Genomic DNA, 25,027 nt, shown 5'->3' on the forward strand with positions numbered 1-25,027 from the left:
CACCCTTCTGAGAATCCCTGAGCCAGAAGAGCCAGCTAAACCACCAACTAAAACAGTGATATAATAAATGCCTACTGTTTTAAGCTGATCAATTTGGGGATAATTTGTTATGCAGCAATATAAAACTAAGATATTCATTAACTAAAAAAATTAGGATATCAAACTATAAACAGTTTATTTGGTACAACCTTTCAGGGAGCTAATATGGCCATAACATCAAATTCCCCTACAAGTTCACACTTCCTTTGTCCTTGTAGTTCTGCCTCTAGAAAATCCACTAAAGTGTGGGAGGGGGGAGTGGGGGTGGGAAGCATGCGTTGCTAAAAAAAGGAATAGTTACAAGGATGTTCAGAGCAGTAATATTTATAATGGCAAAAAAATTGGTAGCAATCTATATATCTAGTAGCAGGGGACTGAGTAACTAGATCATGGAATTGCCTCTAACAGAACAGGTTGGAAACTATTAGTGAGTCTTGAAAGCAAAGTGACTTGCCGTCAGCACTTGAAAAAATAAAGGTAAGTTTTGCTTCATAAGACATTTTCATTTCGTGTTTGTATGCATGTGTGTCATGAGGTTAAATGAATTTCTTACTCTGAGTCATGGTCTAAATTTTGAGAAACTCTGCAGTGTTGAAAAAAGATGTGTATAAAATTACTTAATGACACAAAAAGTATTCAAAATATAAGTTACAAAATAGCACACATGTTACAAAATGATCCAATTTCGTGAAAATCCAAAATAAGTAAATCTATATAAAAAGTGGAAAATACACCAAACATATCGTTTATACTTCTTATATCTATATTTTAGAATTTTCTACAATGAACATGTCTTTTTAAAAACTTTTTTTATTGAAGTATTGATAGTTTTTTTTTTTTTAACATTTTATTTATTTGGTTGGTTGGGCTGGGTCTTAGTTGTGGCAAGGGAGCTTCTTAGTTGCAGCTCGCCAGCTTCTTAGTTATGGCATGCAAACTCTTAGTTGCGGCATGCACGTGGGAGCTATTTCCCTGACCAGGGATTGAACCTGGGCCTCCTGCACTGGGAGCGTGAAGCCTTAACCAATGTGCCACCAGGGAAGTTCCGATAGGTTTTTTTTTTTTTTTTTTAATATTTATTTGGGGCTTCCCTGGTCGCACAGTGGTTGAGAATCCGCCTGCCAATGCAGGGGACATGGGTTCGAGCCCTGGTCTGGGAAGATCCCACATGCCACGGAGCAACTAAGCCAGTGAGCCACAACTACTGAGCCTGCACTCTAGAGCTCGCGAGCCACAACTACTGAAGCCCGCATGCTGCAACTACTGAAGCCCGTGCTCTTAGAGCCTGTGCTCCGCAACAAGAGAAGCCACCGCAATGAGAAGCCTGTGCACCGCAATGAGAAGCCTGTGCACCCCTGCTCACTGCAACTAGAGAAAGCCCACATGTAGCAACAAAGACCCAAAGCAGCCAAAAATAAATAAAATTGTTTTAAAAATCATTTAAAAAAAAAAAAGAGAGAATAGAAACTTGCCAGAATGCTAGCAGTGGTTTTGTGTGGCAGGATTATGGGAATTTTTAAATGTTTTAGAAAATTTAGAAATGTTTCTAAAATGAACATGCTTTTCTTTTATTATAAAAATTTTTAAGGACTTACCTGGTGGTCCAGTCGTTAAGACTTCTGCTGCAGGGGGCACGGGTTTGATACCTGGTGGGGGAACTAAGATCTCACATGCTGCGTGACGTGGCTGAAAAATTAAAAAACAAAAATCCTGTCTAGTTCTGATGGGGTCTGCCTGCTGCTTATTTTATCCCACCACTGGACCCAGGCCAGGCCAGGAGAGCAGGGCAGACACCCTTGCCTCTGCCCAGGTCTGCACCGTCTTTATTTCCACCCTGATATGACCCTGTGGTCCTGGTGGTTTTTCTTCACATCTTATCTTGAAACTTGAGTTCCCTTATCTTGGGCAAATTTACTGATGAATAGTGACACTCCGCAGGTCAATGCTGAGATGGAAGAATGCAAATAAGGAGGGTTACACTATAAATAATGAGCATAACTCATTTGTGTACCATCAAGCTTCACTGGGGCCATGTTGTGTGCTCATGCAGAATCTCACCAACCCCCAGTTTACAGATGAGGAAATATGCTCAGAGAGCCCCCATGCATGAACCTGTCTGTGTTCCTGTGTAAGCATTCATGAAGTTTGCATATTCCAATCCATTGCCAAGTTCTGTTAAATATTACCGCCTAAATAGCTCTCCAATGTGTCCACTTCTCACTATCACCAGCGCTACCTCCCCCCGTCAAGCCCTACAGCAATGGCCTCCCAACTGACCTCCAGGACTTCTGTGCCCTCTGATCCTCTCTGTATTCAATAGCTAAGGCGATATTTTGGAAATTTAAATCTGAACTCGTCAGTCTACCCAACCACCCTTGCTTAAGATTTTGCAGTTATTCCCAACGCTCTTAGGATAGAGACAAAACTCCTTAACATGGTTGACAGGGCCCTATGTAGATACCTCCACCCTGTCTGCCTCATGGCTCGCTTTTGCTTCCCTCATCTCTTTGTTCCATCTCCATTGACCTTCTCTAGTCCCTTGTATTCACCCTCTTCCTCCTGTCACAGGGCCTTTGCATATGCTGTGCCTTCTGCCATTTCCACTCTTGCTGGCTCCTGTACCTAGTTAACTCCTACTATATCTCCTCTTACCTTTTCTTCAGATCATTAAATACAGTTGTAGTTTTACATTTATTTGATTAGTTGGTTAATGTTTGTTTATTTTTACACTAGACTGTAAGTTCCATGAAAACAGAGACTGTGTCTTTTTTGGATCACCAGTTCCCAGTACTGAGTATAATACTTGACCTACAAGAAGAGCTCATAAAATCTTTGTTAAATGAATGAGTTAATGAATGAACAAAACCCATAGACTCTTCTGATCTGGTTCCTTTTCTTGAAAGGGCTCCCAAACGCTTCAGAAGACAGAAACAGAAGAGGGAGGGAACAGCCATAACAGCCTATCACAGAATGTAACAGGTCATCAAGGTAAGAGCTGAGTCTACAGGCTGTATTTTAGAGGCCTCCCTACCCCCTTCTTATTGCCACCTTCCTCCAAAGAGGACCAGGAAGGAAGCCACTGCAGAGAAATTCCAGGGCCAGCCTTTGACGGACAGAGCCTCACCAGGAAGGCAGGGAGGATGAGAAGGCAAAGAAAGGAAGGGAAGGGATGTCTATTGAGAAGGGACTCTGTTTTGGATATCAGGCTGAATGTTTACATACATCATCTCATTTAATCCTCTCCAAAACCCCATTTTGCAGATGAGAAAACAGACTCAGGTTGTGAAACTTGAGGGTTATTAAACCAATGCAGGGCAAAGCTGGGTTTGAACTGGGGTCTGTCAGCCTTCCTCTGAAGCCTGGGCTTTTCCAGGCTACCATCTTGGCCTCCAGCCTTCAAACATCTCCCTCACCCTGTTAACTTAGGGCCTAAAATTTCATCATTAAAGACTCATCCGTTGGCCTGTGTCTAACACTGTCTTTTAGGAGTCAGTGTATGAAGTTGATACTTTGGAAACAGAAACTCAGCATCATAAAGGCAACCACTACAAGACCTAAAAAGAAATATATAAAAGAAAAAAAAATACATAAACAAAAATTAGAATGTGCAAAGGAAAGGTGATGAGAGAGCATGAGTGAGGGAGTTAAATCTCTCATCGTTCATACTGAGGAGAGAAGAGATACTGTCTAAAATGGACAAATTTATGATATTACACAAAGGGATAATGGTGATCTCAGGAGAACTAAAAGCAGAAGCTGTTGGTTGGGTTCCCTCTAGGGAGTGGAACTGGGGGGAAGAGAGACACTTTCATTTTTCATTTGTCCTGAGCTGTTCATTAAAAAAAAAAAATTATAGTAGTATTCTGTTGTTGTAACCTTTCTAAAAAGTTTTGAAATTTTTGTTACAAAAGACTAAACAAACAAAAACACCCTTCCTTTATTTATTTATTTTGTAATTTATTTATTTTTGACTGCATTGTGTCTTCATTGCTGTGCGCGGGCTTTCTCTAGTTGCGGCGAGCAGCAGCTACTCTTTGTTGCAGTGTGTGGACTTATTGCAGTGGCTTCTCTTGTTGCGGAGCATGGGCTCTAGGCAAGCGAGCTTCAGTAGTTGTGACACACGGGCTCAGTAGTTGTGACATGTGGGCTTAGTTGCTCCGCGGCATGTGGGATCTTCCCAGACCAGGACTCAAACCCGTGTCCCCTGCCTTGGCAGGTGGATTCTTAACCACTGCACCACCAGGGAAGTCCAAAAACACCCTTCCTTTAGAATGCAAGTAGGCCTAGAAGTAATAGTCCTTGACACCTGGGTAAATGTTAGGTCTGCAGGGTTCCTCTGCATCAGGAAGGATGTGAGTCGGGGGAGGGTCATGTGATGATAAACATGGCTTCCTAAGCAGTTGCCCCTGGGGAATGGGCTTGGGAGACAAGCTCGCCTTTGCAAACACAGGGCCAGGGTAGTGCCTCTTCCCTCACATTCCTAAAGGCAGCTCATACTCAGACACAAGAGGATACTGACCCCATTAGGGCCAGAGATAACCACCCCTCTAATTATCCCTGAGGTGACTCTGCCATCAGCAGCACAACTCTCTGAGCAGGAGCCCTTGCCAGCCAGGGACCCCACTGCAGCAGGATCCATGTGACCGCAGCTTCTGGGGGCCCAGGTGGATCTAGGCCAGGAAAGTGGGATGCTGAGGGCTCTCAGGTGAGTATGACTCAGGTCAGAGCCCCGCACGCCTCAGGACCCAAGGGCCTCTTCCTCCTCTGGAGGCATGGCATCCTCTTGACCTTTGCTTGGTATATCACTCCGTCCCAGCAGCTGCAGAAAGGGAGCCCGGGGCACGGCTCAGGAGTGCCGCTCACCAGCAGCCAGGAGCCAAAAGACTGGCATTCCCAGCACTAGACAAAGGCCTATTGATCTTTGACCCCCACCACTCCAGGAGCCTTGGCCCTCCCTCCTGCCTGCCTTCCTTTCTTCCCTGCTGGCCTCGCCCTCTGTTCTGTCTCCTCGTTCCCTGGCTCTCTTGCTCTGACTGGCAGTTTTTCCCAGCTCCTTGACCAAACCAATCCTTCCATGCTGTCTTCAAGCCCTGCCTCCTGCACATCTCCCAACCCGAACAAGGAGAATCCAAGAAAGAAGGTCCAGTGGGCTTCTGGGAGGAGGAGGACGTCATCCACAGACTCAAAGTCCCAGTCCGACCCCTCCAAAGCGTCCAGGTCCCGGAAACTCAGCCGGCTGACGGTGAAGTATGACCGGGGGCAGCTCCAGAGCTGGCTGGAGATGGAGCAGTGGGTGGACGCCCAGGTTCAGGATCTCTTCCAGGTGGGTAAGACACCGCGGGCCGGGGGACCGGGAGAGAGCCTGCTCTGAGGCCTCAGGAGGAGCTGGAGGGCAGATGAGAGATGCTCCCATGGAGACAAAGTTTTTCCCCACAGGTGAATCATGGGTTTGCAGTCCTGAAATCTGCCTCCCTCTGGTCTGGGCTCTGCCTCTCACTCTCTACATAATCTGGAGCAGGTCTTTTAACACCCCTGAGACTTAGTTTCCTAATCTATAAAACGGGGCTATCAATGCCTGTCGTATACCTTTCATAGGACTTTTTGAGGCTCAGATGAGATAGTAGAGGAGTTACTTTTCTTTATTTACTTTCAACCTCAACGCACATACACGACTAGAGCGACATTGTTCATTCCTGTAGCTGTCAGCCATGTGTAGCTATTTAACTTTAAACTGATGAAAATTAAAAGTTCAGTTCTTCAGTCACACTAGCCACATTTCAAGTGCCCCATACATCCAGGTGGCTAGTGGCTACCAAGTTGCCAGCACAGATACAGAAAATTTCCATCATCTCAGAACAGATAGTGCTGGACTAGAACGTCAAAGTTACCGATAGTGAACGCTAATACCAGCACCCGACCTAGCCTTGGCCCTGGCTCTGACTGACTCCCCTCAACCCCACCCTGGGAGAGTAGCCCTTTTTTTTTTTTACCTAGATACCTACTAATCGGGATCCTAGTGTAGTAACAAATGCTGCTCCAACAACAAGAATAACATTTTGAGCACTTAACTCAGCACTAGGCACAGTACCCAGCACCTGACTTGTGTTATTTCATTCAGCCCTCCCCACAAGTCCATTAGGTAGGTATGGTTTACCGTGGGGGAAATGGAGGCTTAGAAATGTTGAGTAACTAGCCCAAGGTCACACCACTAGGGAGCCCAGGGACCAGGAGCTGCAGCTGGGGCTCTGCCTGTAGCGCCTGAGCGTTTATTCAAGCTGCTAGTGGTTCTCCACACCTGAAGTACTTCAGTAATAATCCGATGCCCCAGCTGCATTTCAACTGAATTTCAATCTACTAGGGTGGGGCCCAGGCACTGGTCTTTTTCATAAGCTCCACTGCTGATTGTAGCGTGTGGCTGGCGAGAACCACGCGCCAAGCCGGAGACCAGAGTCCTCCTTGTCCACATGCCATGGTCCTTGTTTCTCTCCTTCCTTACTCAGGTCCTGTCTTTTCTTTTGGGGGCAGCAAGGGCTTGTGATTCTTCCAGGTAAGGGCTGTGTCAGTGGTCCTGTGGTTGGGGGAGGGGAAGAGTGATGCATGTGGCCCAGGCTGTCTTGTGAGTCTCACTGTGTCATGTGTTGGTTTGGTCCAGGTGTTGACGGTGTCCCTGGCAGCATCCTGGGCCACTCGCAGAGGGGAGAGAGATGCCCTAGAACTGGGAACAGGAGAGGCAAACTTTCTTTGCCTATGTGTACTCTCACCTTGCAGGACATCTCCGCTGCCCTTCATTCCTGCCAGCACCCTCCCTCTCTGGATCAGTTTCAGTTTCAGACTGTTGTGCCCTTACATAAAAAGTCTCATATCTCAGACACCTCAGGGCAAAGATCAAGGCAGGGGAAAAGCTGTAAAATAATGAACTCATAACATTGGAAAACAGGACATATGGGAGGACCGCTCCCAGGCAATGACTGTAATAAAATAACCTGGTCTACAGTTGTCATGACAATTGTCCAAAGGTGCCAGGTGGCAGTTCCTCTTCTAATCTCTGTCCTTTTCAGCAGGAAGCAGGCAAGTGGCTGGGGAAGCCTCAGGTGGCTGGTCATCTTGGGCAGAGGTTGAGGCAACCCAGTCTCCAGGCTTACCCTGCCTCAGTTATTCCTGCATAGAGCCCCTCTCCACCCACTGGGACTCCCCACCACATGCCCACCTTGGGTAGCACCACTGGGAATGGTTCCAGGAGTGGGTTGCGTCACTATTTGTTTAGTTTAGTTTAGTGGAACCCAACCTTCCTTTGTTGGAGGACCCCCCCTCTTCTCACTGGGTGTGCAGCCTGCTTTAGGGTCTTGTGAAAAGCCAGGTCTGTGTTCAACAAAACAAACTGACTTGGGGGCCTGGAGCTCCTGTTGTCCAGAAATGGAGTGTGGATTTGGCTTCTAAGCAGGGACTTAAACACTCATGAGTTTCTCCTATTTTAAGGAGACTCTGGTTTAACAATATGCCCCCCTTTTGTTACCATCCCCTGTTTCCTGTCTCCTTTACCATCCCCTATTTCCTGTCTCCTTAAAGGATTTGTACCAACTCAGAGGCTTTACTTACTTTTTCCTTTCCTATCACCATTCAAACCACTGGATTCTGACTTCTGTTCCCACCACTCTATTGAGACCTCTTGGCAAAGTCACCAATCACCACCTTGGGGCCAAATCTGGTGTACACATCAGCAGGGGACACTGTTGACCACCCCAGAGTTTCCTATAGCTTACATGATACCATGCATTTTGATGCAGCCCTTTTGATGTGATGGCATTTTAAGAAACAATCTATTAAACTTACAACGTTGAAAATGTATTATCAGGAATTCCCTGGCGGTCCAGTGGTTAGGACTCGGAGCTTCCACTGCCATGGGCCCAGGGTCGATCCCTGGTCAGGGAACTAAGATCCTGCAAGCAGTGAGGCCAAAGGAAAAATAAAACAGTATATATATATGTGTGTGTGTGTGTGTGTATATATATATATATATATGTGTGTGTGTGTGTATATATATATATGTCTGTGTGTGTGTATATATATATATATGTGTGTGTGTGTATATATATATATGTGTGTGTGTGTGTGTGTGTGTGTGTGTGTATATATATATATATAGTCAATGAAATGTGAAACAAACATTTGTTAGCTCATCTCTGAACTTCACTCAATTACTGGTTTCTATGGCAGAGAGATCAGGAGTAAGTGGACAGAGTATGGAGTGGAGCAGAGAAAGGGGTCAAATCAGGCAGCATCTGTCAGGAAACTACCACATGTAATACAGAGTCACAATATAACCATACTTGTTCACCTTGGTCACAGTTGTTTGATATATCTGCTCATTTTCTGAGAATTCAAAAAATACTTGAGGGAAAGAATATTTTGGATTATGATTTGAGCCCATATTCTCAATACCAGACTGCAGTGACAATCTGACTCTCAGTGATATACATACCCTATGTTCAATATACGTATAGTTAATGTCATAAATGATATAAAATGGTTTTGGGAGCAGGACTAATCCTTTTTTAGAGGTGGAATTCTAATCATTAGTATGTATTTTTATTATTTGGCCCCAGCATCCACCTTCTGGGATTCCAGTTACATGTATGTTAGACCACTTGATATGGTCCTACAGATCACCAAAGCTCTATGCTGTTCTTTTCTTTTCTACCAGTTTTTTTCTCTCCATGCTTCATTTTGGCTAGTTTCTTTTGCTATTTCCTCAAGTTTAAATGGTATTTTTTTTCTGTAGTGTCAAATATGCCATTAATTCCATTCAGTAAAATTCTTCTTTAAAATATTTTACTTTTCATCTCTAGATACTTCACTTTGTTCTTTCTCATGTCTTCCATTTCTCTCATTACTATGCTCATGTTTTCCTCATTTGCTAATTCCATCATCTCTGTCATATCTGATCTGCTTCTATTAATTGATTTTTTCTCCTGCTTATAGGTCACATGTCCTGCTTCTTGGCGTGATTAGTGATTTTTTTATAGATTTATTTTTAATTAATTAATTAATTTATTTATTTATTGGCTGCACTGGGTCTTCTGTTGCTTTGTGCGTGCTTTCTCTAGTTGCAGTGAGTGGGGCCTACTCTTTGTTGCGGTGTGCAGGCTTCTCATTGTGGTGGCTTCTCTTGTTGCAGAGCACAGGCTCTAGGTGTGCAGGCTTCAGTAGTTGTGGCACACGGGCTTCAGTAGTTGTGGCTTGCGGGCTCTAGAGCGCAGGCACAGTAGTTGTGACGCACGGGCCTCGTTGCTCCACGGCATGTGGGATCTTCCCGGACCAGGGATCAAACCCGTGTCCCCTGCATTGGCAGGTGGATTCTTAATCACTGCGCCACCAGGGAAGCCCTGTGACTAGTGATTTTTTTTTTTTTTTTTCTTTTTTTTTGCCGTGCGCGGGCCTCTCACCGTTGTGGCCTCTCCCGTTGCGGAGCACAGGCTCCGGACGCGCAGGCTCAGCGGCCATGGCTCACGGGCCCAGCCGCTCCGCGGCATGTGGGATCTTCCGGGACCGGGGCACGAACCCGCATCCCCTGCATCGGCAGGCGGACTCTCAACCACTGCGCCACCAGGGAAGCCCTGACTCGTGATTTTTGATTGGATGCTGGACATTGTGAATTTTACGTTGTTGGATTTTTTTTCTTCCTTTAGAGTGTTGGACTTTGTTCTAGGATGCAGTTTAGCTACTTGTGGTTCAGTTTGATCCTTCTGAAGCTTATTTTTAAATTCTGTTGGGGTGAGTATAGAGTGGCCTTTAATCTAGGAAATAATTTACCCCCCAAGTAAAGCAGGGCCCTCCTGAGGTCTCTCCTGAATTCCTGTATGATCAGTGATGACTGTCCACTCTGACTGAGTGGAAATTGATTTGTGTCAGTCCTCTGTGAGGTCTGGGAAGTGTTCATCTCTGTGCCCACAGTGCCTCAGAGTACCTGGCTTTGTGAAGTTTTACCCTGTGAATGTGTATCTTGTGTTCAGCAAAGACTCAGAAGAACCCTTATGTAGATTTCTGGAGGTCTCTTTCTTCATAACTTCCTCCTCTGCAGAACTCTGGCAACTTCCAGCCACCTCAACCCCAAATTCTGGTATCTGTCATATCAATTTAGTATGACCACTGTGCTCTGCTTGGGATCTCCCTTTCATTTCGTTTCTTTCCCAGGTAGTGCTGAGTTACCTGTTATGTAAAGTCTGAAAACACTTTTCATATATTTTTGTCCGGTTTTCTAGTTACTTATGTTGAGAGAATAAATCCAGTCCCTGTTACTCCATCATCAGAAGTGTAAACATCTTGTTAACTCCTATTCAGCCTTCAGGTCTGAGATTAGAGGTCACCTCTTCCTGGAAGCCTTCCTAAACCCCAGACTTGGTTAGGTTCCCCTTACATGTGCTACCATAGTGTCTCATCAGAGTGCTTATTGCCCTGTATTATAACTGCCATTTGACTTGTCTGTATCCCTCAGGAGACTATAAGCTTTTCAAGGGCAAGATCATGTCTGTCTGTCTTTGCTGTTATGGCCCCATCACAATGCTTGGTGCATAGCATGCTCTCAATAAATATGCATTTAGTGAATGAATGCTAAATCAGATGCGCTAGAAACCAAGGAAGCAAAGGGGAAAGTCTAGAGTTTAGGGTGAAAGAAGTAACTTAGAACCCTAGCACTGTTTATTTTTAAAATGGTATAGAAGGACCAAAACTGTTAACAGTGGTTACCCATTGGCAGTGGAAGGAATGAGAGGGTGAGGCATCTTTTCTCTTTCTTTCTTTTCTTTTTTTTAAAAAATATTTTTTAATTAATTAATTAATTTATGGCTGTGTTGGGTCTTTGTTGCTGTGTGTGGGCTTTCATTGCAGTGGCTTCTTTCTTCGCAGAGCACAGGCTCCAGGTGCACGGGCCGCAGTAGTTGTGGCTCGTGGGCTCTAGAGCGCAGGCTCAGTGGCCATGGCTCACGGGCCTAGCCGCTCCGTGGCACGTGGGATCTTCCCAGACTGGGGCACGAACCCGTATCCTCTGCATTGGCAGGCAGATTCTTAACCATTGAGCCACCAGGGAAGCCCTTTCTTTCTTTTCTAAATCAACTTTACTGAAGTCTAATGGCAGACAACAAGATTTGCCTGTTTTTGAAGTGTACATTTGAATGCACTTTGCCATATATAACCACTACCCCATCAAGATATGGAACATTTCCACCATCCAAAATGTTCTTCAAAAAGCACTTACGGGGCTTCCCTGGTGGTGCAGTGGTTGAGAGTGCTCCACAACGGGAGAGGCCACAACAGTGAGAGGCCCGTGTACCGCAAAAAAAAAAAAGAAAAAAAAAAAAGCACTTACTTGTTTTTGTTTTTTTTAAACAGAGAGGGAATTTTTTTTAAAACAAGTGTATTTTATTATTTGTTATTTATTATTATTTATTTATTTGGTCATACCGTGTGGCATGTGGGATCTTAGTTTACCAACCATGGATCAAACCTGTGCGCCCTGCAATGGAAGCATGGTGTCTTAACCACTGGACTGCCAGGAAGTCCCAGCACTTACTTTAAAAAAAAAATTAATTAATTAACTTATTTTGGCTACGTTGGGTCTTTGTTGCTGCACATGGGCTTTCGCTAGTTGTGGTGAGCGGCGGCTACTCTTTGTTGTGGTGCACGGGCTTCTCACTGCGGTGGCTTCTCTTGTTGCAGAGCACAGGCTCTAGGCACGCAGGCTTCAGTAGTTGTGACGCACGGGCTCAATAGTTGTGGATCGTGGGCTCTAGAGCACAGGCTTAGTAGTTGTGGCTCACAGGCTTAGTTGCTCCGTGGCATGTGGGATCTTCCTGGACCAGGGCTCGAACCTGTGTCCCCTGCATTGGCAGGCGGATTCTTAACCATTGCATCACCAGGGATGACCCTTATTTTGGAACATTTTATAATCTGTAACAGAAACCCTGTACCCGCTAGTGGTCACACCCCATTCCCTACCACCACCACTTCCAGCATTAGGCAACCACTAATCCACTTTGTGTCTCTATAGATTTACCTATTCTGGACATTTCATACAAATTGAATCATATAATATGAAGCCTTTTGTAACTGGCTTCTTTCACTAACATGTTTTCAAGGTTAATCCATGTTGTGGCATGAATCACTACTTTGTTCCTTCTTATTGCTGAAAAATATTGTATGGCTACATCATATTTTATCTATCCATTCACCAGTTGATGGACATTTGAATATGAATAATGCTGCTGTGAACATTCATATGGACATATGTGGATGTCTGTTTTCACTTCTCTTGGGAATAGACCTAGGAGTGGAATTGTTGGGTCAGATGATAACTCTATATTTAACATTTTAAGGAACTGCCAAATTATTTTCCAAAGCATCTGCACCATTTTGCATCCCTACTAACAATGTTTATAACTATTGAAATTAAACAGATACTCTTTTTAAAGAACCCTAGACTGTTTCAGGTAGACCATAGTAGTTATTCAGTAACTGTTGAATAAAACGATGAATGGGGTGGTTTGAGTAAGGTGAGGAGAGGAACTGAACATGGGAAATAGAGTGGGAGATGGGTGAACCCGACAGTTAACTGTCACCCCAGCACCAGCTAGCCAGGCTCCTCTGAGCCCCGTGTGATTCCCAAACAGGATCAACCAACTCCTTCTGAGCCTGAGATCGACCTGGAGGCTCTCATGGAACTATCCACAGAGGAGCAGAAGACTCAGTTGGAGGTAGAATGGGGGGCCAGGCCCCGGGCCCAGGGGTTGGGGGATGGAAGCTGGGCTTGGACCAAGGGGAGCCCAAGAACCCAGGTTCTGCCTCCCCATCTGTGTGTGGAGAACCAATTCAGAGGGGAGAATTCCTGGGAGACTGACTGGGGACTCGTGACAAAGTGCTGTGGCTCAGGGACCCACTCTCTGCTTTCTTCCACCAGGCTATTCTCCAAAACTGCCCCCGCCCCACAGAGGTAAGGGATGCTCTGTTAGTCTGGGGGTAAGAGGAGGCCCAGCGGGACGGCAGCTAGCGAAGAGGAAAGCTTGGTCCTGGGTCCTTCTCCCCTTCCCTGACTCTGAAGCGATGGGGTCAGGTGGAGACTAGGGAGAGCAGTGTGGTGGGTGGGTGTGACCCCATGCCTTGATCTCACCCGTGTTTCTTTCTCAGCCTTTTATCTCTGAGCTGCTCAGTCAACTCAAGAAATTTCGGAGACTCAGTCGGCCTCAGAAATAAGCCTTGTGAGACTACCTTCATCAGCTTCAGCACTGCCAGGTCTGCCCTGAACCCCTGGATCCTGGGCTGAGAGGGAAACAGCTCCTTGGGACACAGACAAGGAACATGGAGAGTGAGGAGGGACATTTGGACACCCCTGTCTATGTGCAGTCACAGCTAATTCCTGTCAGCTGGGCTTTCTGGGAGCCAGTCATGGCTATGGCCCAGTGCTTTCCTCGGCAGCCAAGTGAATAAAACCTTGAGGAGCCCCAGCTGAATGGAGTGTGGAGCATATCTGTGCTGAGGGATGGAGGAGGGAGGGACTGAAGTGTTATACCATAAGGCCAGCATCCTGAGTCACTAGGCTGCCTCCACATACCTCACCCATCTGTCCATCTATCCATCCACCCACCCAGGGCTTGAGAATTCAAAGATAAAGGTCACAGTTCTGCGTCAGAGAAATTACCATCAAGCAAGGCCTGGAGGCCAAGCAGAAGGCACCTGGCTAAGAGACACAGCATCCTGACATCACCAATAGGAACCCAAGTGGCAAAGACCCATAGTAGAGGTAACAGGAAAAAAACCAGCTGGGTTTGGGGGCCTCAGGGAAAGCTAAACCCTCTTCCCTCACTAAATGATTCAGGAGACCTCAGGCTGAGGACTCTTTCTTGAACCAGCTCCAAGCCAGAGGCAGAAAGAGAAAAAGCAGGGGCTAAGCAGAGGGGTGTAATGGGTATAGGCTCAGAGGCCAGGAATCAGGTCAGAAGGAAGTTGGTGGGGACAGACACTGGGTCTGAATGGCATGTGGGTTGGGACAGGAGCCCTGGAGGTGGCATCCTTTAGGAGTAAGGCAGGAAGCAGGGTATGCATTCACTGCTTGTGCATGCAGTGTTTGAGTATGGTGGGGCCTGGGGGCTAAGCTGGGCTGCCCAGAGCAGGATACACAGTTCAGTTCAGTTCAGTAGTATGAATATTCATGCCTACTGCGTATGAGGCCACCAGGATGGGTGGGACTGTTCCTGCCTGCAGAAGCTTGCAGGATGGCTCAAGCCTTTTCCTCACTCTACAGGACTGGACTTACAGCCTACTCTGCTCTTGCCACCTCTCCAAGGCCTAGGCTCAGGGCCCACAGGGTTCTATAGATAAAAGATGCTGGGTCCAATGAATCAACATACTTTATTAAATGCTCTAAGTGCCAGTAGAGGGCCCTGGACCCTTGAGCAAGTTTCAGGACTCCTCCCTGGATTCAGGCTGGTCTTTCCCATCATGCCTCTCACTCCTAGTCCAGACTTCAATGCTGGAGGCTCCAGACTTCTGCCTTCCCTCTGGCTCCTCCAGTCATCGTCTCCAATGGAGAATCCTTCCTCCTTCCAGGGACGGAGGCTCAGGAAAGGGCGCATTCATAAGCAGTCTAGCCTGACATGTTCTCCCATCAGATGCCCTGGAGGGCACCTCAGCTTGTGTGACTCCTGTTGGATGGCCTTTCCGGGAGGACCAGGGTTCCCTCAGTGCTCTCGGCTTTTATGCTGGGGGTGGTAGGCAGATGTCTGGTGCTCTTTAAGTTCAAAGGCATCATGGCCTTCCCTGTGGAGCATAGATAGAGGTCAGGGATCACAGGTGGCCCCGCAACTCTCCCAGCCCCAAAGAACATTCCACCTGCACCCACCGGAAGCAGCGGACACAGTAGAGGTCTCCGTCACAGCTAGCACAGCGCAGGGTGGCATCCTCATTGCAGATGCAGCACCAGGGGAGCTCCTCTTCCTCAGCCTCAGGCCTGGTGGCCACGGCCTGAACCTTTGGAGACCAGGGAGGAATGGGGGACATAAGGTACCCGATGGGGTCTGGGAGGGCGGCTGGAGGAACAGTCGGCCAGGCAGGGAGGGAGGCTGTGGTGGCGGCCCAGGGGTCTGTGTCTGGGGTTTTCCTCACCTCAGGCTCTGCCCTGCAGGATTGGGCTTGGGGTCGGAGAGCTGGCTCTGCAGGGATGTTAAAGCCACTTGCCTCATCCAGGGCAGCTTCTTCAGTGAGCTGTGGACAGGGCGAAGAGGTACAGTTCCCCACTCCAGGCAGCCCCGCCAACACACAGTATTTCTGCGCTCTGTGGCCTGAGCTCTCAACCCATCTTCCTTTATGTTGTCCGTGGCTGCTGTTACCCCATCTCAAGGGCCCAGGGGCAGGTCTGTGTCACAGGGGCACGGGGGCCCAGCTAGAACAGGAGCTGCACAGTGACTAGCCATCGAGCCCCAGAGCGGAGGCAGAGTGAATGGGGTCAGGTGGGTGGTGGGGCAGTGTGGCAGGGACAGGACAAGGGGTGGTCGGGTGGGTAAGGCGGGGCCGACCTGCTGAAGGACTCTCTGGATGGCTGTCTCCTCATCCTCTTCGTCATCACTGTCTGGAAGGCGGTAGTCCTGTAGGGTCACTTGAAGAGGGAGAGACGGGAGCAGGGGAAGAGAAGTGAGGTTGAGAGCTCACCTGAGTGGCTGTACTTCTACCCCCAGCAGAGGTTTGGTTTCCAGTGGCACGTGTTCCAGAACTGAGCAGCCTTTGCAGCCACTCTGATCAGACCCTGCCCCACCATGCTGGGCTGGAGGGCATGAACAGGAGGCTCCGTACCTGAAGGGACCCAGGGTCCCCTGCCCCCTGATGGCTGCCACTTGTTCCTCATCCACTGCTTTGCCCCAGCACCTTCCTCGTGGTTCTGGGTGGAGCTCGATAGACCCCTGGGCACAGGGACCCCCAGCCCCTGACTCAGCCTGGCAGGGAGTACAGCCACTGTGCAGTTTGGCCTGAGGGTGAGAGTGGGGAGGACTGCCCAGTGGACATGAATGAGTGGCTGCTCCCCAGCCTCTACCTCTATCGGGGTCGCGTCCCTGCAGCACGGCCAGGCGCTTGGCGAGGGCCAGGATCCGCTCCTGCCTTGTGTTCTCCTCCCGAAGCGTGACTGCTGCCTCAGCCAGCAGCCTCCTCTTCTCCTCCTCCAGCGACCAGGTGGCCTGTCCCTTGCAGCTGGTGCTCTGGGCCCCTGGGTCCCCCTGGTTGAGGTCATTCTGGATAGAGGCGGCTGGAAAGAGTGATGCATTCAGGGAGGCAGACATTTCAGGATCTCTCATCAGAAACCACTGAGCCCGTTTCTCAACGTTTTAAAAAAAAACACAGATTGGGCTTCCCTGGTGGTGCAGTGGTTGAGAGTCCGCCTGCCGATGGCAGGGGACACGGGTTCGTGTCCCGGTCTGGGAAGATCCCACATGCCGCGGAGCGGCTGGGCCCATGCGCCATGGCTGCTGAGCCTGCACGTCCGGAGCCTGTGCTCCGCAACGGGAGAGGCCACAACAGTGAGAGGCCCGCGCACCGAAAAAAAAAAAAAACCCACAGATTATCAGCTTTTTGTTCAACAATAGCTCCTGTGGTTTATATTACAAATAAAATTAGTATTTCCTCCATTATCCCAAATGTAAAAAACTAGTAATCTTAGACATTTCTTTTTCAATTATATCCATCCCACCCACCTGATATTTTAACATGCTGCCCTTAGGGTGGGTGCCCCATGGTATGAGAATCACTGCCCAAAAGGAGCAGGATATGGGGAGGTCAAGGTCCAGCCAGGCTCTCTGCCTTACAGGCTGGAATCAGCATTTCCAGGGAGCAGCGCAGAGAGGACATGAGGGAAGCTGAGGTCTTGAACGTCACTAGGCAGGAAGAATTTTACCAGAGTGGGTGTGGCTCTGACATGGTCCCCTTTAGCTCAGAGTTTCAGAGTAAGATGTTTGAAGTCAGACAGCTTTGGGTTCAAGTCCCAGCTTTGCTACTTAATAGCTGTGTGACCTTGGTCAAGTTCCTTAAGCTCACCAGGCCTCAGTTTCCTCATTTATCAAATACGGATAATAACAGTTATTATAGGATTACTGAGGATATTCAGTGAGATTGTATCTCTAAAGCAGGGTTTCTTAATCTTGGTTCTATTGACATTTTGGACAGGATACTGGCATACCTTGTTTTATTGAGCTTCAGTTTATTGCGCTTCACAGATACTGCCTTTTGTTTTTTGGTTTTTTTTTTACAAATTGAAGGTTTGTGGCAGCCCTATGTTGTCAGATGATGGTTAGCAATTTTTAGCAATAAAATATTTTTAAATTAAGGTATGTACATTGTTTTTCTAAACATGCTATTGTACACTTAATAGACTACAGTATCATGTACATAAGTTTTACACGCACCAGGAAACCAAAAAATTTGTGTGACTCACTTTATTGCAGTGGTATTCAACTGAACCCGCAATATCTCTGAGGCATGCCTGTAATTCTTTGTTGCGGGGTTGTCCTGTGTATGTACGATGTTTAGCAGCATCCTTAGCCTCTGCTCACTAGATGCCAGTGGTACCCTATGAGTTGTGACACCCAAAAAGTCTGCAGACGTTGCCAAATGGGCCCTGGAGGGAAAATCATCCATGGTTGAGAACCACTGCTCTGAAGCTTTTGAACAGCAGTGTCCAAAAGAATTTTTTAAGATGATGGGATCATTCCATATCATGTCTGTATTTGTGCTGTCCAAGATTGTAGCCATGAGCCACTTGTGGCTACGGAGCACTTGAAATGTGGCTGGTACCACTGAGGAACTGACTCTTAAATTGTATTTAATTTCAACTAAATGTCAATAGCCTCTTCCTCCTCTTTAGCATCATCACCATCGTTGTAGAGAACATTCACTAAGCATTTACTATGAGCCAGGCAGCGTCCTAAGCACTACTGGATTAGCTCATTTCCTCCTCATGACTTCCCTGTGAGGTAGGTTTTACCACACATTCCTCCATTTTACAGATGAGGAAAGTGAGACTTAGGTCAAGTAACGTGCCGAGGGTCACACAGCTAGTAAGTGGTAGAAAAGGGAATCACTGTCTGAGCCTAAAGCCCACATGCTTATCCACTAGGCCTACACTGGCTCCCACTGGAGTAAACACTCAATAAACGGTAGCCTTTGTAATGTTGACTATTCTCTGATTGATGTTCACCTCCCAGAGCGTGGGCGGCAGAGCCTCTCCCACCTGGGGAAAGAGTCGGGGGGCAGATCCCTGGGGGAGCTAGGTGGAGAAGATACCTGGGCCTCCTCGTTCCCAGCTCTCATCAATAGCCACCTCCGCTGCTAGCTCTGTCAGCAGATCCTGTGCCTGCTGGGCCTGGGTCCTGGTGTCTGGTGGCTGATGTGCCTGCTCAGAGGAGGGAACCTCAGTGGGGAGCAGCGTAGGCAGGAAGCCGCACCATAAGGCTCAGAACAGTTTTAGGTCAGGGGTGGATGCTGAGGAGTTCCCAAAGCTCAGGGAAAGGGGACAATTCCAGAGCCCACGTAATCAAGTAGGTCTGGCAGTCGCCAGCAGGACCAAGGGGCCACTCTTTCCTGCCCCACCCAATCCTGCTGCCTGTCCCTGGTTCCTTGGTCTGGCAGCAGGCCTCAGGAGCAGGAGGTACTCCTGCAAAGTATCTAAGCATACACGTATCTGGGCTTCTACTGGGTCCTCGTCCCAGGGCCTCCATCCCTCCAAAGCCACAGCACTCACCAGCTGGGGGGTCCGAGAAGGTGGAACTCTGCCCTGCAGTGAAGCAAGCCGTGCCTCCATCTCCTGGGTGGAAGGGATGGAACCCTGGGGTGCATCCCTCAGTGCAACTAGCCTGGCTTCTATCTCTGCCTGCGAGGGCACTGACTCTGCAATTGGCATAGAGAAGCCTTGTAAGATCCAGAGGAATCCTAGTCCCACAAGCCCGGAATAGTGTCTTTTCCACCCTGTCTGCCCCCACTCACTGGGCTTGTTCTCCTGGCGGAGCCGTGCTAGGCGCTCAGCAATGACTTGGTCTTGCTGGGTCAGTCCATGGCTCTGGGAAGTGTTGGGCTTCTGCTTGGCTTCCAAGGCTGCCACACGCCTGGCAGGATATGAGATAGAGGCTCTTAAAGAATGCAGAAGGGAGGGGTGAAGGCACTCACTGTTTCCCATTCAAATCATTTCTAGGCAGCTAGGGAGGCCTCCAACAGACAATTTTCTGTGGCGCTTGCTCATGTCACCCTGCAGCCCAACCCAGCTGACCGACGGGAGAGTCCAGATGAGAGGGCAAGGTCTACCAAGAATCTTTTCTGGGGAAAGGACGGGTGAGCTGCTTTCTAAGCCCAAGAGGGCAGTCAGGAGCCTGAGAGGTAGATATTTTCCTGATCCTGTGCTCATTTGATCTGTAGGCTGGGAAGAGACTCCTACCCTATGGCTCCCTTGTCCTTTCCCCATCCCCATTTGTCTCTGTCCCTTCAGCACTTACTTCTTATAGTTCTGAGGTGGTGACCACTTGGAGGCATTGGCAGGAGCAGATCCTCTATAGAGAAGAAATCTGGTGTCAGAAGTCACCTGCCATCTGCCTATGAGTGTCCCCCACCCCAAACACTTCCTGGGCTGACCTCTAGACATAGAGCACGAGGCTGTGAGGCCTGGCCATCTGCCTGCTGCCATGCTTGGCTGAACCCTCGACCATATATTGGCTTCTCACCTGGTCAGAACCTCATGGCACTGCTTGCAGACTTTCTGTTGGGTGTTTCCAGCCCGGGGAACCGCTGCACTGAAGCTAAGACAGCCGGAACAGAAGGCCCGGCCACAGTTCTTACAGCCGTACTACAAGAAACATGAAGCAAGGGGTCTACCTCTCACCTGCCCCTGCAGGCTCCTCCCTGGGACTCTCCAAACACACACAGAGAGCAGACACTGGAGTTGTGACCAGCTGCTGGGAGGAGGATGAGGAGTGGGGCCCCTAAGGACTGGGGAGAGACGGGGTGGAAGGTAAAGCGATTCCTCAGTCTCCAGTATTCTATTCAAATCTCGAAAGCTTCATGCAAAATTCCCATGCTTTCTACTCTGTCTTCAATTCCCTGACACTGGAGTGTAAAAGACAAATAGGCAAAGCCCCATGCTTCAGGTCACTGACTCTTCAAAAAGGAGAAACAGTGCAGAGCCCATGCCTTCTCTGCTCTAGCAGAGATGAAAGGAGGCTTGACTCAGAATGGGATGGTAACAGTAGCAGCCTCCGTTTATTAAGCATTTACTGTGTGCCAGGCACTAAACTCAGTACTTAACTCTCATCACCTGATTTAATCCTCACAATTTATACACACTATCTTACTTATTCCTGATGACCACCATTATTATTCCTGTTTTAAACGGGGTCAGAGAGGTTACACGACTTGCCCAAACCAAGGTCACCCCATGAATGACAGGAGAGCTCAAATTTGGATCCTGACCACTTTGACTCCAAAACCCAGGTTTCTGAGTGCTACATGGACCTGCTTCCCTACCTGCTATTCATTCATCCTATCTGGTTCCTATCTCCTGGTCACAGCTGAGGCTGAGGAAGCCTGCAGTTTACCAGGGAAACTTGGCAGGTCTGGCCTGAGGACAAGTGAGACTTTGCCATGGTGCCCTGGGGCAGGAGAAAGGGCAGTAATCTAACTCAAGAAACCGGGGAAGGGCTTGCTGGTGACGGTTTCAGAGCAGAGAGAGCAAAGGGCATGGTGTGATGGAGAGTAGGCTGTGGAGAAGCAGCGGGGAGGGAAGGAAACAGCCGGATCCTACACTTGGCAGACAGAAAAGCCTAGATTTCCAAAAATGACAGGAGCCCAATTTACAGTTTATGGGGAACTCTCACCTCCAGCACCTCACTGGACCCTCACACCAACCCCGAAAGCGAGGGAGTGTTAGCCCCACTTTATAGAAATGGAAACTGAGGCTCAGTGACTTCATCAAAACCACACACCTGGAGAGGGCCCGTAAAAACAAGCCTGCGGACTGCAAGTCCTGTGCATTTCCCTCTACTCCGCGTCCTCCCTAGCCCTCTAGCCCCCGGGGAGAGAAGACTCGCCTCCTTCTTGAAGAGGGTGAACTTGACAGCGCAGCCGTAGCACCTATTCTCCATCGTGGTTGCCGGCGCGGCGCGGCAAGGTCGGCGGAGCTGAGCTCCTGCGGCTCATATCCAGGTCCCCATGCACCCTCACCCAGCCCCGCCGTCACTCTCCACGCCCACTCGCGCGGGCCAACCAAGGCCTCCGACAGGAGAATCACTACGGTCACCTCAGCCCGAGAGCACCAGCGGCGGACGCGAGGGCTGTTGGGAGTCGTAGTTCATTCACTAGTGCCCGCTTCCCTCAGAGGCAGTCAAGCCTAGTTCAGATCACGACATTTCCCAGGAGGCTAAGCGCCTTCCTCAGGCTTGGGGTCGATAGTCCCCGGGAATCCCCACACGCTTAGGCTCTTGGGAGTTGTGGTACTAATCCAGTCAGGGTTGGAACCATGGCGGTGACCAAGGAGCTCTTACAGATGGACCTGTACGCGTTATTAGGTATCGAGGAGAAGGCGACGGACAAAGAGGTGAGAACTGGGGCGAGGAGGGCCGATCCCGAGCGACCTGGCGGGCTTTCCCGTCTTGGCGCCTCGCCCGAGGCAGGCACCACCAGCTTTCCACGTTCGGCCGGGCCCTGAGTGGGGAGCGAGGGGCGGCCCGACGGCCTCAGGTGGGTTCCCAGACCTTTCCTGAATGGTCTGAGGGCCTCACGAGGAAGCGGGGGCACGAGAGGGAGGCTCCTAGCGCGGGGAACTGTACTGTGCTCTCCCCGTGGCCCTTGTCTAGAAGGAGCCGCGGGTGAATCTGTGAGACAACCGTAGCCTACTTCCTGCGCCTGCGCAATGTCAGCCTTCGATTCCGCTTCTATCTAAACTGTGGCAGGGGGAGCTTCATTGTCTCTCTCTTGCTGGCTGATTTAACTCTGCTTAGAGCCTAGGGCGGAAGAAGGGCCAGGTCTCAAGGCTCCTCCATTCCTTTTTCATACCCTCCGTGGCAGTGTGACCTATGACTCTGCCATCTCTATTTTCTTTTTACATCCCAGCCCTTTGACTCTTTTCAAGTAGCAGATGCTCAGGTGTTGCCCTCTCACCATGTGCTAGTGGGCCAAAAGCAGGAGGATCAGAAGGATAAGGCAGATGACCTAGAGTTTCACGGGAAGGCGTTGATAGATGTGTCAGGGAGTGGGACACTGATCAAGCTGTAATTAAGATTTATGTTACTTTCCCCTGGATTATGGTGGTAGCTGTAGCAGTGTAGGAAGGGGAGGCAGATAAGTCACCAGATGGAAATTAATGCCTGCAGATGCCCCTGTACCTCCAGGCTGCTCTGCTCATCAGCAGAGCTTGTGAGAAGAGGAAGCTCTGGGGCAGAAAAGCAGGGAGACCCATAGGGCCCTTGAGGAGGGATACTGTAAGCCTGTACAGAACTGTTCCCTGCAGCTGCAGCTGAAATCAGAAGTGGGCCATGGGGATGTATACACAGCACCAAAAGCATCTGTTACACCTATCTCATAAGTCTTAAATTTTCACTATTAATAATGCCTAACACCTATATAATACTTACTATGTGCTGGACACTATTCTAAGTGTTCTACATTTGTAAATTGTTTAATTAGTACTTCGTTAATAGTGAGAAATTACTTTGGACACTTCACACCAGATCTAGCCAGTGTGTTGGAACCTCGAAGTTGAGAACTCCTGAGGAAGGCAATTAAGAGCCACTGATGTATATATTAATCAGAGAAGTGACATAATCAGATTTTTTTTTTTTTTTTTTTTTTTTTGGTACGCGGGCCTCTCACTACTGTGGCCTCTCCCGTTGCGGAGCACAGGCTCCGGAAGCACAGGCTCAGCGGCCATGGCTCACGGGCCCAGCCGCTCCGCGGCACGTGGGATCCTCCCGGACCGGGGCACGAACCCGCGTCCCCTGCATAGGCAGGCGGACTCTCAACCACTGCGCCACCAGGGAAGCCCGACATAATCAGATTTTAAAGAAAATATTCAACATCAGTGTGCAGAAAGGACACAAGTAGGGGGTGGGTAGAGGAGCTGCCACTAGGGGGTCAGGTGGGGCTGTTGTCTAGGCAAGAGGCCAAGGTCTAAGCAGCACAGTGAGGTTGGGATTCAGTTTTCACTCAGGTGAGATAAGGGATAGGTGAGAAGACTTTTTTTTTAAGATTTTTAAAATATTTATTTATTTATTTATTTTGGCTGTGTTGGGTCTTTTGAGTTGTGGTGGCACGCGAGGTCTTCGTTGAGGCGTGGCGCGTGGGATCTTTCTTTGAGGCGCGTGGGCCTTCTCTCTAGTTGTGGTGTGCGGGTTTTCTCTCTAGTTGTGGCGCACGGGCTTTCTCTCTAGTTGTGGTGTTCAGGTTTTCTCTCTCTAGTTGTGGTGCGTGGGGTCCAGAGCGCATGGGCTCTGTAGTTGCAACTTGTTGAGGTGCGTGAGCTCAGTAGTCGTGATGTGTGGGCTTTGCTGCCCTGCGGCATATGGGATCTTAGTTCCCTGACCAGGGGTCGAATCCACGTCCCTTGCATTGGAAGGCGGATTTTTTACCACTGGACCACCAGGGAAGTCCCCTGGAATCATTCTTGATACCTCCCTATCCTCTCACTCTTGCATCTAGTCCATCACCAGGTCCTAATGAATTCACTTCTCAAATAATCTCCAAACCTGTTCATTAATCTCCATCTCCACCACCACCGCTCCAGCCCAAATGCCCATCAACTTCCATCTGAATGATTAGAGTGGCCTGCCAACTCATTTCCCTGCTTCCAGTCTATTCTATTCCACTCTGTTGCACTCCTCCAATTTATTCTACTCACGGAAAATGGAATAATCTTGGTGCTCCTTTAAAACCCTATTGCACTTTTAATAAAACATGCAATAGAATTTCTTACCCCTTCTTACATGCTTTTCCCTCTGCCAAGAACACTCTTTCTCCCCTTCTGTTAACCTGGGTTACTTTTACTTGGCTTTCAGAACTCAGCTTAAATGGCACTTCCTCAGAGAGGCCTTGCCTATTGTACTTTCATAGCAGCCACTTCTCCTTTCCAGCACTTATATCAGTTTGCAAGCATATATTCATTTGTGTGATTATTTATCTCATGCCTTACTCCCCTCTGTACTCTTAGCTCTGAGGAGCAGGTCTGGTCCATTTACTTCTGTAGCATCCCCTTCCTGGTGACTGGCACAGAGTAGGCTCTCAATAAATATTTGTTGAATGAAGGAAGTAGCAGCTAAGAGCCCACTGGAACAACTTGGCTTGAGAATCAGGAGATCTGGGGCCTCATTGAGAGCCTGACTTTCCTCAAATGTAAAACGAGGGAGTTGGGCAAACTATGACTTCAGGGGTCAAATGGCCCATGACCTGGTTTTTTTTTTATTTTGTTTTTTTTTCTTTTTGCTGTACGCGGGCCTCTCACTGTTGTGGCCTCTCCCTTTGCGGAGCACAGGCTCCGGACGCGCAGGCCCAGCGGCCATGGCTCACGGGCGCAGCCGCTCTGCGACATGTGGGATCTTCCCGGACTGGGGCACGAACCCGTGTCTCCTGCATCAGCAGGCGGACTCTCAACCACTGCGCCACCAGGGAAGCCCCATGACCTGGTTTTTAATGAGCCATGAGCCGAGAATGGTTTTTCATGTTAAAACGATTGTAAAAAAAACAACCACAACTCAACAACAAAAAACCGAATAACTCAATTAAAAAATAGGCAAAGGACTTGAATAGACATTTCTTCAAAGAACATATATAAATGACCAATAAATACATGAAAAGATGTTCAGTACCACTGGTCATTAGATAAATGCAAATGAAAACCACAGTGAGATACCACTTCATACTCATTACGATGGCTATTAAAGAAAAACAAAAACAGAAAGTTACTAGTGTTGGTGAGGATGTGGAG

At 48.5% G+C, this 25,027-nt stretch overlaps 3 protein-coding genes across 6 annotated transcripts in view; 2 read left to right on the forward strand and 1 right to left on the reverse strand.

Annotated features, from left to right (window-relative positions):
• Window positions 1-311: 311 nt before the first annotated feature.
• PPP1R14D (protein phosphatase 1 regulatory inhibitor subunit 14D) lies at window positions 312-13,532 on the forward strand. 3 transcript variants are annotated; one of them, XM_049706634.1, is made up of 7 exons: window positions 312-516; window positions 2,943-3,027; window positions 4,638-4,744; window positions 5,128-5,362; window positions 12,702-12,785; window positions 12,989-13,021; window positions 13,216-13,532. In XM_049706634.1, exons 3-7 carry the CDS (start codon window positions 4,728-4,730, stop codon window positions 13,279-13,281), a joined length of 435 nt encoding a protein of 144 aa, XP_049562591.1. In that variant the 5' UTR covers window positions 312-516; window positions 2,943-3,027; window positions 4,638-4,727; the 3' UTR covers window positions 13,282-13,532. The 3 variants fall into 3 exon arrangements, with proteins under 3 accessions (XP_049562591.1, XP_033291678.1, XP_004274033.1); XM_033435787.2 differs by lacking the exons at window positions 312-516; window positions 2,943-3,027 and having other exon boundaries at window positions 3,615-4,744; XM_004273985.3 differs by lacking the exons at window positions 312-516; window positions 2,943-3,027 and having other exon boundaries at window positions 3,615-5,362.
• Window positions 13,533-14,417: 885 nt separating this feature from the next.
• On the reverse strand, window positions 14,418-21,334 carry ZFYVE19 (zinc finger FYVE-type containing 19). Its single transcript, XM_004273987.4, has 11 exons — window positions 21,141-21,334; window positions 19,779-19,900; window positions 19,554-19,607; window positions 19,051-19,169; window positions 18,809-18,954; window positions 18,352-18,460; window positions 16,112-16,321; window positions 15,600-15,679; window positions 15,190-15,288; window positions 14,927-15,054; window positions 14,418-14,844 (listed from the first exon to the last, which is right to left on the reverse strand). Exons 1-11 carry the CDS (start codon window positions 21,192-21,194, stop codon window positions 14,766-14,768), a joined length of 1,200 nt encoding a protein of 399 aa, XP_004274035.1. The 5' UTR covers window positions 21,195-21,334; the 3' UTR covers window positions 14,418-14,765.
• A 154-nt stretch (window positions 21,335-21,488) lies between these two features.
• Window positions 21,489-25,027, forward strand: part of DNAJC17 (DnaJ heat shock protein family (Hsp40) member C17) — a 39,007-nt gene continuing 35,468 nt past the window's right edge. Inside the window, exon 1 of one of the 2 annotated variants that reach the window (XM_033435783.2) lies at window positions 21,489-21,646. In XM_033435783.2, coding sequence (XP_033291674.1) covers window positions 21,569-21,646 — 78 coding nt within the window. In that variant the 5' untranslated portion in view covers window positions 21,489-21,568. The remainder of the gene's footprint in view (window positions 21,647-25,027) is intronic. The other variant, XM_004273986.4, reaches the window with a different exon arrangement.

This window comes from Orcinus orca, chromosome 2 (assembly GCF_937001465.1).
Source record: "Orcinus orca chromosome 2, mOrcOrc1.1, whole genome shotgun sequence".
Lineage (NCBI taxonomy): Eukaryota > Metazoa > Chordata > Mammalia > Artiodactyla > Delphinidae > Orcinus > Orcinus orca.

Bases quoted from the DNA above. Each gene is read 5' to 3' on its own strand.
- PPP1R14D (XM_049706634.1), top strand. The intron at 12,786-12,988 runs GTAGAATGGGGG...TTCTTCCACCAG, and splicing joins AGCAGAAGACTCAGTTGGAG to GCTATTCTCCAAAACTGCCC. The intron at 13,022-13,215 runs GTAAGGGATGCT...TTTCTTTCTCAG, and splicing joins ACTGCCCCCGCCCCACAGAG to CCTTTTATCTCTGAGCTGCT.
- ZFYVE19 (XM_004273987.4), bottom strand. From the start codon at position 21,194: ATGGAGAATAGGTGCTACGGCTGCGCTGTCAAGTTCACCCTCTTCAAG. The intron at 19,170-19,553 runs GTAAGTGCTGAA...ATATCCTGCCAG, and splicing joins CCACCTCAGAACTATAAGAA to GCGTGTGGCAGCCTTGGAAG. The intron at 14,845-14,926 runs GTGGGTGCAGGT...TATGCTCCACAG, and splicing joins TACTGTGTCCGCTGCTTCCG to GGAAGGCCATGATGCCTTTG.